General features: G+C 38.3%; 2 protein-coding genes across 4 annotated transcripts in view; one reads left to right on the plus strand and one right to left on the minus strand.

The window, feature by feature from the left end:
- The window catches only part of TRMT13 (tRNA methyltransferase 13 homolog), a 32,862-nt gene extending 19,495 nt beyond the window's left edge, over positions 1 to 13,367 (minus strand). For 2 of the 3 annotated variants that reach the window (XR_011439330.1, XM_070268677.1), the window contains exons 1-8: positions 13,131 to 13,277; positions 10,372 to 10,418; positions 10,217 to 10,283; positions 4,799 to 4,861; positions 4,541 to 4,610; positions 4,278 to 4,384; positions 3,758 to 3,925; positions 1,630 to 1,702 (exon numbers count right to left, since the gene is read on the minus strand). Coding sequence is in view for 2 of the 3 variants with exons in the window: in XM_070268677.1 (XP_070124778.1) it covers positions 1,630 to 1,702; positions 3,758 to 3,925; positions 4,278 to 4,384; positions 4,541 to 4,610; positions 4,799 to 4,861; positions 10,217 to 10,283; positions 10,372 to 10,418; positions 13,131 to 13,277 (742 nt within the window). In the remaining variant the exon portion in view is untranslated. Of the gene's footprint in view, positions 1 to 1,629; positions 1,703 to 3,757; positions 3,926 to 4,277; positions 4,385 to 4,540; positions 4,611 to 4,798; positions 4,862 to 10,216; positions 10,284 to 10,371; positions 10,419 to 13,130 lie in introns of all 3 variants that reach the window. The other variant, XM_001488789.5, reaches the window with a different exon arrangement.
- Positions 13,368 to 13,423: 56 nt separating this feature from the next.
- Positions 13,424 to 13,943, plus strand: part of SASS6 (SAS-6 centriolar assembly protein) — a 44,062-nt gene continuing 43,542 nt past the window's right edge. The window contains exon 1 of the mRNA XM_001488828.5: positions 13,424 to 13,684. Coding sequence (XP_001488878.2) covers positions 13,443 to 13,684 — 242 coding nt within the window. The 5' untranslated portion in view covers positions 13,424 to 13,442. The remainder of the gene's footprint in view (positions 13,685 to 13,943) is intronic.

The raw sequence follows: 13,943 nt of genomic DNA on the forward strand, positions 1-13,943 counted from the left end.
CACAGGAAAAAAGTAACTTAATTTACTCCATGATTCAGCTGTGGGGGAAAATGATGATTTAATCATTCAATACATATTAGGAAGATGAGGAATGGGCAGTGTATGTATTTGAAGCGGGGCAGGGGTAGAAAATCTTCATCTTCCATGGGCAAAAAAAATCAATAAACTATGCTTGAAAAAACAAAAAGCAGTAATACAAGCCTATTGTTAGAGACTTTAGATAAATACAAAAATTGACCAATAAGAGATGAATGTTTGCCTCTGAAGAGAGATGTTGGGGAGGGAACTGGCTGGTGCTGCTTATATAAGAACTTATAGTTGTATTTGACTCTTAACCACACATATGCATAAACTTAATAAAAGCCAAAAAAAAAAGAAAAAGAAAAAACAAAGAAATATATGTCAGTAATATCTCAAGAAAGCTGGGGAAAAAAGAAGAAAAAAAGAGGAATGTTCACAGTGAACTCATTCAACAGATACTTCCTATCTTTTCTCTTCCCCTAAAATGAGTAAATTCCAATCCTGCAACAAAGAAAGAAAGAGAAGTGCTCTAAGTAAATACCCCCTTTTACCCATTTCAAAACTATCTTTAATTACTCTCAGTATATCATTAAATAAGTCTTTTATTTTAAACATCAAGAAATAACTGAAGTACCGAAGTTAGGGATTACAATCCACATTTTCATTGGTGGCTATAATCTTGGGTAGGTCACTGTTTAGCACATGAGAGAGATTTTCCAAAATTAATGCAAATTCTAAAGGGCAGTATTGAACTGAATTGTAGATATTTGATCAATCCTTCTTTATTAATCTTTCTCTCTTATTTTGGTTTAAAAATATGGGATGGGGTACATGGTGGGGACAGACGAAGAGTCATATAGAAACTATTCAAGAAAGTAGGCTATTTTCCAGGATGCTTAATACGAACTCAACACATAGCACATAAACTTGTTTAGGGTTTACAACTTCAGAAAAGTAATATATTCAGTTAAATAATTTTCAATACAGTGATTTACATATAAATTCTGGGTTGCTTCACAAGGCTGGATTAAAATTAGTGGATGGAAGAGGCTGCTGGGATATGTTTGCATTATTTTCATTTAAAATAATATGAAAAACTACAAAAAGGCACAGAAAGGGCACTAAAGAGTATGACTGAGGGATGTGTGTGTGTATGAAATGTGAGTTCCATAGATATGAGTTATTTTCTTTGGTACAATTTAAAACTCTAGGAAGTATCCTTTACATAATAGCTAGGCAGAGAACTGTCTCATTTCTTTAATAGTTTAGGTAAAAGTTATGCTAACTACAGGCAAAAGGCTAGTGTAAAACAGACTTAATAAGTTAAACAGGACAAAGAAGAAACATAAGCACATATTACCAAAACTTTTAAACTCTTCCCTAACATGAGACTTCATTTCTAGTTGATACTAAAAAAACTGTTTTCTAAAGTTTCAACACTAATTCAACTTACATTTATCTAAATGTTAGATATAACATTCTATATTAAGATTAATTTTACTTTGTTTTCCTTGAAGCGCTGTTCTGCATGTTTGAATTTCTAAGCAACTCTCAGAGTTTGAAACTTCTATGATTTCTAGTAGAGCAACCAAGAGTTACGTAACTTACTTAAACACAAGTGTTGAATATCAATTTGAAGTCTTTCAAACACTGAATTTTTCTTTCTGTGTTTGCCATCCACCTGAACAAATAGACCGTAAACATAACAATGACTTTTTACGTTAACAGTTTTATGAAAATAAAAAGATTTCTCTTTTTCAAAATTCAGAATAAGGTTTCCACCTTATTTTTTAGTATTTAAAAAACAGAATCATTAATATAACAATTTAAGATCGTATATTCTTTGATGAAAACTCTGAAATAACAATACCATTTTTATAAGGCTTAAAAATTTTATAAATTATTATGTATACATTATTTCCTTTATTTATATTTCCCTAATATACTATTTTTGGCTTGCTCCTCTTATTGTCCCTGAAAGATAATAACCTGTGGGATCTATATCCACGTGCCTATGATTTATAAATCTACATGTGGCCCAGACTTCTCTGATGCGCATCAGACACATATCCAACCGTGAAGTAGAAAGCTCTACTTCAACAGCAAAACTCATTCAGAACTGAACTCATTATTTTTCCCTCCAAACCTATTCTTCCTCTTCCTCCTTGTATATTCCCACTCTCAAGGAAGAGCAGCACTTAGTCACATATGCCATAAAATATCTCTTTATGGCTCTGAAATAACTCTTTCTCTCTCATACTTAATGAATAATAAATCACCAAGTCTCACAGCTTCCAACATCTTAACATCTCTCATACTCTTCCCCTCCTCTCCATCCCACCACAATAGCCTTAGCTCTGGGCCATTTCTTACTTGAATTATTGGATAATAATTATCTTATTATTAATCTCCCTACTTCAACTTTCAGACTCTTCTGATATACCTTTAACGGTACTGCTAAGATGAACTTTTAAAAACCCCTTTTTACTTTACCAACTCTTACATACTTTCAATTTCCTCTCAGTTGTCATTTCCTCTGGGAAACCTTCTGTGACCTACACTAGAATGAGGTCAGTCAGTGTTCTACCTTCATGCTCCCACAGTATCTGGTACTTACCATTATCATAAGACACTTAACATACTGAATCAAAGTACTTATAAATCGGCCCCAATAGATGTAAGCTTCTTGAAGACTGGAACTAAATCTTGCTTGCACTCTCTCCCCAGCATGAAGCAAGATAAACTCCTTCCTTAGCATAAAATATGAGACGTTCCACGGTTTAGCCCTCTTCTCCTGTCTCATCACTGTTGAACTCTACTTTGCACCCAGAAATGTTTCCACATTGTTTCAGGCGTTTGGTTACACTGTTCTAGTTTCCTAGAATGCTTCTCAAATTCTCTTTCTAGCAAATACCAAATCACTTCTCAAGATACAGCTCAAGGACCACCTTTTCTGTGTTGCCATTTGCCATCCCTTACTTGCATTAAAACTTGTCACTTCCTTTGTTGAACCCATACTGTACTCTGTGCAGACGTTTTTTCAGATTTTAACACTTTTCTATAAATATTTATCTATGTGTCTGTCTCTCCTTCTTAAATATAAGTAATAGAGCACAGGGACTTGTTTTATTTGATAGATAATCCAATGTCTATCATGGTGCCTGGCGGTACGCTCAATAAACATTTACTGAATGAATAGTTACTAAGTGGCAGAGGCAGGTTAGCACCCAAGACTTTTAACTCCTAGCTTGAGTTTGGCTCTTTTCACATATTTTCTTGTCTCTAAAAACAATTTTAAGAACTCAGATCAACAGACTATCAAAATTTAGATTAAAAAATTTGCTTCCAGGGGCTAGCCCCGTGGCCGAGTGGTTAAGTTCACACGCTCCACTTCAGTGGCCCAGGGTTTCGCCGGTTTGGATCCTGGGCGCGGACATGGCACCACTCATCAGGCCAGGCTAAGGCGGCATCCCACATGCCACAACTAGAAGGACCCACAACTACAAATATACAACCATGTACTGGGGGCTTTGGGGAAAAAAAGAAGAAAATAAAATCTTTAAAAAAATTTGCTTCCAGTTTTAAGTCATCAATACTATTAGAATAAAAAGCTCTAATTAAGTAAACACACAAAAAATTCATTTTATTTAAGAGACATAGTTCTGAGTATCTTTTTTCAAACAAGAAAAGTGAAAACAAAGTTTGGTTACTAATATACTACAATGGTTTCACTTACCTTGAATCTTGTGGTCACCTTTTCTACTAGGATGAAGTGAACTTTTTCAGCATCTTTTAAGGCAATATCAACCCAATGAGATAATTTTCCCTTTCCTGCTCCAAACTCAACAAAGCATCTTCTTGGACCAAGTAACTTTAATTTTTCAATGTTACCTAAAATAGAAGCCTGCAAACTTCACAAGATTATTTTATACACTAGAACAAACACATTTAGCTCTAATGGGAAAATAGTAAGGTAATTTCTACGTAAGGCAGCATGTTCACATTGATAATCTCTGTTTGGCTTTAAATTTTTTCTCTTGCTTTTAAATATTTAACACGAAGTACTCAGAACCATACCCATGCCAGAAATTTTTTATATATGTTTATACATTTTTTTTAAATGGAAAGATTCTATGCCCTGAAAGATAAACTAAGCAAAGTCTCATTAATAACTATATTCAGAAAGAACAGAACGTTAGTTTTTGACAAACGAACAAAAGGCCATTTTTAGTAGAGTTACTATCACCTAAACATACCTGCTGTTTCAGGTGTTTGGTTGCAGAATCACCATTTTTAGGGTCATTAAGGGCATCATGCAATGCTGGATGGGACATAATTTGATCTTTAAGTGTAGAGTTCAAACCTGTGCCAAACATAAGCACAACAGCTTAAGCAACCAAACATGAAACCATAGGGCTCTCAACAGTGGTAGTAACATCTTTTAAATCACACTGGTGTCAACTCATAACCACCTAATTACTCCAAAAAAAATTTAACTTGTAACTTTAGGCAGACTTACCTTCACTTGCTTTTCTCAATTTCTTAATTAAATTTTCCAACTGCTCTTCAGAGAGAGAAGAAACTGGAACCTATTTACAAAAATGGGACATGAGAGCTCGTCTTGGAACTAACCATCACTGATAATATTGATTCTATAGGAAAATGCATTCTAAATTCAAAACAAATGATTTATTCCAAACAAAAATTGGAACACAGCTTATTCATGATATGGAGATAGCTCATAAATACCTTTTAAAATTAAATATTAAGTACTTACTAACTGTTCAGGTATTTCCGTCTCATCTTTTAAGCCTGCATTAATATCTTGAATAAAGAAGTCCTTAACAAAAAAAACACAAAACCATAACAATACTGTTATTAATTTGAAGACCTCACAAAAATTAAGCTGAAAAACTGATCCTTTCCTTCTTCCCATACTCTGTACCTGCCATCCTCCCTTCTTCCCATTCCTTTAATCATTAAATAATTATTGAGTACCTACTTAATTTGCTTTACATGCTGAGGATTCACCACAGCTGAGAACGGAACAGACAAAATCTCTGTGTTCAAGGATCTTATATTCTAGTAAGGTGGTTATCTAAATAAATGTTTAGTCTAAAGAAATTCATTAGTAATTCTCATTAAAGTTTTTACCTGTCTACAACACAAACTGAGGACTGTGACAGTTTTGTTTATGGCGTTAAAGCAAAAACGACACAGTACACACACGGCTTATTTATCAGACAGGCAGCATGACCAAAAACTGAGATAAAGTATACATATTAAAACAGTTTAGGTCTGATTTCTCCTATTTTAAAATGCTAATTAAAACTGCAAATAGAAGCGTCCTGTGACACTGTGTCGTTTAAACTGACACAGTGAGATCTTTCTAGTCCACCTTCAAAGACAGATTCTAGGTACAGGTCTAGATCAGCACTGTCCAAAAGAACTCCTGCAATGATGGAAATGTTCTCTATCTGCCCTGGCCAACGTGGTAGGCACCAGCCTTGAAATACAGTTAGTGTGAGTGAGGAACTGGATTTTCAATTTTATTTCATTTAACTCAGATTTAAATAGTTACACATAGCTAGTGCCTACCATACTGGACCATGCAGATGTAGACAAATGAAATAGCACTATTTCTATAAATCCTGTTTTAAGAGTGAAAACAACTCCCGGGACATTATGAATAGTAATGGGCTTTTGTTATACAGATGGAAGAAAGGTAACATGTTGATTGTATGTCGCTACCTTTCTATACGGATAATAATGGAAAGAGGTGACTGAGAGGAATAAGTGAAGACTACGGGTATTATAATGCTTTGTTGGGTGTCTGGCAAAACTAGAACAGGAAATTAGCAGTAACTATTATAATCTGATATGTTCTTAGTTTACCAAGGTTGCAAAGAATGCTCCAGGTAACTCGTGGACTAGATTTTTAAATGTGAAAACAATTTATATCGGAGAAACTTATCACCAACTTAGTTTTATTTGCTTTATAAAACTTTAAAAAACTCATGAAGAGTTGTACAAAGTAAAGCAATGGTGATAAGACTTTACCTGGGTTCCAAGTTTCATATTCTACAGTGTTCTAAATAAATACTGCTTTGCATTCATCCCACTGCTTTTCTCCCTTTCCTTTCCACTGTGTCCTGGTATGCAATGGAACCTGTGTAGCGGTATTTTATTTTTAATAAATTCATCTAGTCTCTCAAAGTTTTTCCAGAACACATATTCCACTTGCTAGCTTCAAATAAAACTTGGCACTCAGGTAAAGACGATAACTTCTATGCATACTTGAAAGTAAAGGCAAAATTTTCTTTTTGCTAAGGGGCTAAGTGGGGGCGGTCATCATTTTTCTTCTACACATCTTAAAATAAAAGTACTTTCTTTTAAGTTTATGCCATTCGGCCTAGTGCTTCTCAATTGGGATGCATGTGAAAATGTATGAGGATATTTAGTTGTCAAAATGAGTGAGAGATGCTATTGGGAGACAATTCTCCAGGAGTCTCAATTTTCTGCAAGTCTTACAAGCAGAGGCACTGACTACCTTTGTTCCAGACTATCTTTTCAAGGATGTTTGTATGCCAAGCAACCTTAGAAGACAGAAATAGTGTCTTCTAGAGTAGACGGCAGGCCTACTTATTGTACAGTATAATAAAGAAACGTCTACTTATGGAACAAAAGTCAGGCAGGTTTCCTTACCGCCCATTTTAAAAGATTTGTATTTCCTAAGCTTGTCTTCAGCTATGACACAAGATATGCAGAAACATGCAGTATCTGTCTAGGCCCCTCTGTGCTGACTCCACGGGCCTTGGGGAACAAGGGGAATTGATGCAGACAAGAAGCTTATTAAGTAAACTCACTGCTTGCTTTGCAGTGAGTAATAAATAAAGTCCCTGGTCTCTGACCTAGGAGTCTCATATCTTCTGCCAGCATCCATCAAACTGTGGCAGGATAACTTGGTAGCTTGAAACTAAGATTAACTTTTAGATCCTTCTACCTCTATTTTGTTCTTCGACATTTGCCATTTGGTGTTCAGAAGCCAGGAATGCTAAATACAGGGATGCTTTGAAATGCACAGGACAGGACTGTCCCACCCCAAATGCCAAAAATTCCCAATGGGAAATACCAGCTGTTAAATCATCTTCTAAATCTCCCAGTGGTTGTCAACTATCAATCTGTTGGTCATTATCCAACATACATTAGGGACTTTGACACCAAGCTGTTCTTTCCACTAGGTCCAGTCAATAAGACCAGGTTTTCAAGCCACCCAACATAATAGTTCTGTTTGACCTTCTTAACTCTAATGACCTTCGCTCCACCTCAGCAAACTACTTCCATGGGCCCTCTAGACTGTGGCATTCCTGTGAACCATTTAACCTCTGAAATCTTAAACTCCATTAGCCCACTCTCTGACCATAACTTTGTACTATGCTAGCACAAAGTAAAGAGGTTCCCTTGCTGCTAATTATATTCTTCATCTTTTCAAGGCCTCTATTTACTTTTTCTCAGCTAATTTCTGGCTTCCCTTTCATGCCATCCACTCTGGATACCCAGTATCATCATCATCATTATCTTCCCCAATCTGGTTCTTCTGTCACCCACCCTTACAAAACCTAAAGCCTGCACTAATATGACTTTTAACTCTCAACATCTGGCCTGAACACTGCTGAAGTAAAACCACCCAGTCATTTGGACTGCTGCCAGTTCAAATTCAACATCTGTATCCTTGGTCTGACTCTCAAAGACGCCTAGCAATTACTCTTCATAACCCTAATTCTAAACTTTTACCTCTCTCCTCAATCTCCTACTGCACCATCATCTCCTTCAATCACCTTGTCTCTTCAACAAGAAAAGTGTAGTTATCGAATGACAACCTTCTCAATTAAATCCTTCTGTCAGCTCAAATTTGCCTGAACTGAGATCCATCTTTTACTCCCTGCCATTTATCTCAGTGGAAGAGCTATTTTTCTCCCTATTGTTCCCTATCTCTGGCTGCTTTCTGGAGAGCCTCACACCATCAATGATGCCCTCTTCTATTTCTAATTTCTTCCTCTCTACTGGTTTATTACTCTTAGTATATAAATAAAACTAAATTTTCTCCCATTTTAAAACACACTCCCTCTAGCCTCCCTTCCTCTCTGACTGACATTCTGCCTATCAAGTTCCACCCATAGCCCAGTTTCTTGAAGAATAGTCTATGTTTGTGCTTTCTACTGCTTTATCTTCCATTTACTCACATATCATTCCAATCTGATTTCTGCCCACTCCACTCTATTAAATATGCATTTTGCTGAAGTCTTTGATCTTTAACAATCACCATGTGGCCAAACCAATGGATTCTTTTCTGTCTTTACCTTACTTGATTCCTCTGTGGTGTCAGACAGTGTTGAACACTATTTTCCTTTTGAAATTCTCCTTCCCCTGGCTTCTGATATACCATGCTTCTCTGGTTTTTCTCTTTCCTACCTCTCCAGCTACCCCTTCCTAATATTTTTCTATGGTTCCTGTTAGTAGCTCATCCTTTAATGTCAAGGTCACCTTGAATTCTGTCCTTGGTCTCATGCTCTACCTCCTGGCTACCTCTCATCTTCTACTCAGCTCTCCCCTTGTACTCTATACTCCAGTCACGTGAAATCCCCAGTCTCACACAAAGCTATCTACTCTCCCACTTCTAGGCCCTCACACATGTTTTCTTCCTCATCTGGCTGATTCTCCTTAGACCTTTAGGTCTCATGATACTCCTTCAGAGAAGCCTCCCCATCCTTCTAACCCCCTATATTCTTTCAAAAGAGGGTTAGGCTCTCCTCCTTTATTCTTCCATAGTCCTGTGTACTAATACAATTTTAACACACGTAATATTGCATTTTCTGTCTCTCTTGCTAGATTGTAATGTTCTCCTAGGCAGGGTGCTTGGTACAACATCTGGCATAAGTCGTTAATTAATATCTATTGGATAAACAAGTTTCTTTTTCCCCCTCTAATCTCTTACTCTGGGTAACTTAAAAGTCCAAAGCTGCCCCTATGACCTGTATGTAGTTGACTTCCAAATCTTGATTACTGGCCCCACCTCTCTACTGAGTTTCAGACTCATATATCCAATTCCGAATTTCCAATCAGTTGCCAAGTTTCATTGATTTGGCTATCTAAATAAATCTCGCATTTATCCCCACCCTCGCCATCCTCTTTTTTTTTTCTTTTTGAGGAAGATTAGCCCTGAGCTAACATCTGCTACCAATCCTCCTCTTTTTGCTGAGGAAGGCTGGCCCTGAGCTAACATCCGTGCCCATCTTCCTCTACTTTACATGTGGGACGCCTACCACAGCATGGCTTGCCAAGAAGTGCCATGTCCGCATCCAGGATCCGAACCAGTGAACTCCGGGCCGCCAAAGGGGAATGTGAGCACTTAACCGCTGCGCCACCGGGCCAGCCCCATCCTCTCTAATTCAGGCTTTTATCACGTTCCATCCGGAATTCAGCAATAGCTCCCTAACTAGGCCTCCTGATTCTAAGCCATCCTCCCACACTGCTCTAAGAGAAAGTTTTCTAAGAGGTAAATTTGACCACACTATTCCCTAGCTTACAATTTTCCAGTGGTTCTCCCTTATCTTTCAGAATAGAGCTCAAGTTCCTTGAAAGCCTCAAGTAGTTTCAGTTTCTGTTTTTGCACATTTAGTTCATTCTGCCTAGGACTCTTCTTCCTTTTCTTTGCCAAATCAAGACTCAGCTCAAGCCTTATTCCCTCTGGGAAGCCTTTGTTGACTCCCTGGATTTAATTGTAACTTTTACATAACATGTGTTTGTAACACATGTGTACTTTCTTCTTTCATTGACCTTATTAAATAATACTCATTATTTACAAATTTACTTACCAACTCAAATAAGATCCTTGAAGGCTGGGATCGTATTTTATTGAAATAAATTTAGTAGGCACTAAGTAAATATTTTTGAATAAATAAGGTATGAAAGCATTCTCTGAACAACACTCTTGTTCCATAAAATTCTATTACCTGAATTAAGACTATAAATGGGTTCACAGTCTGATGTCCTATGTACACTCAAATGCATTTACCATACTCAAGCCTTCTGAGGCAAGAGCCTTGTTAAATATCTACATTTGAAATCTACTAAGTATATATAAACATTACATTCTACACATATCACCATTCACTTTTACTCATCAAACACTTACAGGTTTTGGCTTCTCTCTTGAGTTACATTTTTTCAAATGCTTTGCTAGTTGATCTTCATATACTGTGCTAAATTCAAGGAGAAAATTATTTAAAATGAGACTTGTGACAATTACTGTTTCCAGCACAGAAAAACCCTTATCTGACCCATACTTACTGTTTTGGATCTAAAGGACAGAGGATTCTTTTCCGAGCATTTTCTTCCTAATAAAGAAAAAGGATATAATTATTTAAATAAAATATCAAGTTTTTTGCTTAGATATTAGATATAACTTCAGTGTGCTTATGCATTGCCAAAACAAAGTAAGGAAATCTTAAGAAGACATTAATAAAACATCGGCAAAATCAGGTCATAGAGTTTAAGAACAAAAATCTCCAATGTAGCTGGTTTACGAATATATGAGCAAATACTGCTTTGGACAACAAAGGTCTATAGCTTCAAACAGGTTACAGAAAAGGCCTAAATATGGAATTTTTAATCTCTGATAGCATTGACTGTAACATGCACTATTTTAGGCATCACTAAGAAAGAAAAAATGCTGTCAATTTACATAATGACATATCACTGATTTTAAGGTGCACTCTGATTTCAGAGATGTTAAAATGTGGGGAAAAACGTGTCTCAGAGACAATAAAATATGGCATTTTAACTATTTGGTATGTGGTCATATTCTACAGGCTTTGCAACTTTTCAGTATAGCAGAATTACATCCTGTTCGTTTCTAAGCTATATGGATTTAACTATACACACTAACAGAAAAAGGAAAATTAATAGTGCTGGCAATTCTACCCAACATTCATATGAATCTGTATCTAACAGGATAGTATAATAGTTAAGGTCATATCTAGGTCATACACATACACACATACACAGGTCAGCCAGATGGCCTAGGTATGATTCCCAGCTCTCTCTATCAGCTTCTAACTCTATGACCTGAGGTAGGCTTATGTCTCAGCTGAAATGAGAACAGTATGTCTTACCTCCTAAGGTTTGTGAAAATTAAGTGAGCTAAGAGCACAGAGCTGGCCATATAGTAAACGCCAAGTATTCAGTGTTATTAACAACTCTTTTTTCAGTTTATTTCGGTTCTGATCTGCCTCCTAGCATACCCATGAAACTATATACACTGAATTTCATGGGAAAGCTAAGAGATTTTGCAGTGTTTTTGAAAACACCATACATTATTCTTCATTTGCTGACTTTAAAATCTAACCTGGGTGAAAGAGAAGACTCTATTCTAATCCCCCAAAGTCTAACCATAGAGTGAGGGGAAAAAACACTCTTAAAATTTATTATTTGGGTTTAGAAACAGGGTTTCTCAACCCTGGAACTACTGATACTCTGGCCAGATAATTCTTTTTTGTGGGGAACAGTTCTGTGTATTGCAGGAGGGTTAGCAGCATCTCTGGCCTCTACACACTAGATGCCAGGAACACTCCTCAGTTATGAAAACCAAAATGTCTTAGACATTGCCAAGTGTTTCCTGGGGGTAAAAATCACCCCCCAGTTGAGAACCACTGGGTAAAAATGAGTACGAGTGGTCTCAGCTATATACGACACACAAAAAAGGAATGGAAACATAACACTTAATTATATCATAAATTACAGACTCAGTAGGATGCCCACAATTGAAAACCAAATTGTAGTTGTGTGAAGTGTTTCCAGTTGGCATGTTGCAGTATTCCTTCAAGGGACTAAGAACAACATGTCATTCCTCTCCAAGAATATCAATCAGCTTGTAAAGATCTATTCATATTCTACTACTGTCACCATCCGCAGTCACCTTCCAGATGTCTGGTTAAGGTGCAGTCTAAGATCTTATAACACAATGGGAACAAAATCATTCTCCTATCATAAATCCCCTTCTTCAATCAAGGGATGTTTCCGGTCCCCTTAAAACCAGCTGACACAACTGTGAGTGTACTTCAGAGAGTTCTCACCATGAGTCACAAGTCTCCCACATTCCACAACAAGAATATGCCTGTTTCAGCATCCTTTACTCTAGGCAAATATCAGTCAAATAAAATAGGAAGTAGAGCTATGGCTATGATGGACAGTAGCAAATGAAGGAACTCTGGGCTGATCTGTACTGGATATTACCTAGAAGGATAAGCTATCTGACGAACATGGAAAAATAGCAATACTCTTCATTCAGAACGCATGAATAATACTGCCCAGTCAGAAGGCATGAAACCAGATGCTTGCCTATTTGGCTTAAGCTTTCCAAAATGTATTAGACATGCTCCTTTTCTATAAGCATTCTGCTCCCCTTGTTATTTTTATTTTTTTATCATATATATCCCCAAAATAGACATATACAAAAATATATATTCTTTGACAGTACAATTACATGTATAACTGTGTCATCGAACAAAATTGTACGTTTTCTGTTCTCAATTTTAAAAGGAGAGTCATTTCTTACGTTTTTAAATCTTCCCTTCTCCTTTCCAGCAAAGTAGTTGTAAGTCGCTTTCAAAAGATTGTACGTCTAAATAAATCTTAAAAAAGTTTCTCTCAACTGCATTCATGAGAAATGATTACCATTCACGAAACAATTAGAACACAATTAGTGAAGCCTTGGGATCTTTGATGACTATTCTTCCTAAACTACCACTTCCCATCAGGAAGGCGGAGAATGGGCGGAGTGTAAGAAGCTGTAGTTTAGAGCGAAACTAAAATCCGGCATTGCCATGAGTTAGGACCAAGATAAGCAGGTCACTGCTGTCGCTTTACTTAGTAAAAGAAAACACTGCACTTCTCTAGGGTTCATCATCGCTCCCCAGGAAGGGCAGGACTGCGTTGATGAAAGGAAAAGCTAAAAAATCAGGGGACAGAAGCAGAAATCCGTCAGAGAGGGGAGGTACGGGACCAGGAAACTTATTTCTGACTCTCGAGAGGGTAGGGCGATACCAGACCTCCGCGGCTCCAGCGTGTTCACCACAGAACCTCTTCCCTGCTGCCACCACCATCCTGCAGAACCGCTTCTTCTTTTCCACATAGTAACCGCATCGACCCTCAGCTGGAAAGCCAGTCGCGTGCGGCGTCGGCGCAGAAGCCGCCATAAGTCAGGACTCGCTTCGGGTGTTGCAAGCATCGGGCGAACAGAGGAAAAGTTGTCAGCTTCCCTCGAGTTCTCTTCCCTTAACAAATATGGCTGCCTCGAGTCCCGCCACGTAGGTTAATACCCGGAACTATCGTCTCATCCTGCACAAAACCGGAAGAAACGGATGGTGGCTGGCGAGGTCCAAACCTCCCCCGTCTTCCCACCGCTTCTCTTTCCCCGCCTCCTCCGCGGAAGCCGAGCGCCAAACTCAAACTTCAGCAAGCCCCGGACGCCTTTCAGGCGAGAACCGCGGGCCGGGCCTGTGGACTTTTCCGTACACCGGCTGGGGGAGCGGGCCACCATGAGCCAGGTTCTGTTCCAGGAACTAGTCCCGCTGCAGGTGAAATGCAAAGACTGCGAGGAGAGGTGAGGTCCGCGTTACCGGGTGCCGGCGGGTGGCGGTTGGGGTCGGGCCAAGGGGGAAAGATGGCGGCTCTGGCCTGCGGCTGGGTGTCCGGCCGGCCTCCCCGGACGCGGAGAGGGACCCGGCTGGAACCTAATGGTCACCGCTCTCCCCGGGGCGACCGTTGCTGAAGGCACGAAAAAAGGGCGTGAGGAAATGGGAAGCCGACCCGCGTCAAGTTAATATCAAACAATCTTACATCTGAACGGAATCGTGGAGATT

The sequence above is a fragment of the Equus caballus genome, chromosome 5 (genome assembly GCF_041296265.1).
Source record: "Equus caballus isolate H_3958 breed thoroughbred chromosome 5, TB-T2T, whole genome shotgun sequence".
Taxonomy (NCBI): Eukaryota; Metazoa; Chordata; class Mammalia; order Perissodactyla; family Equidae; genus Equus; species Equus caballus.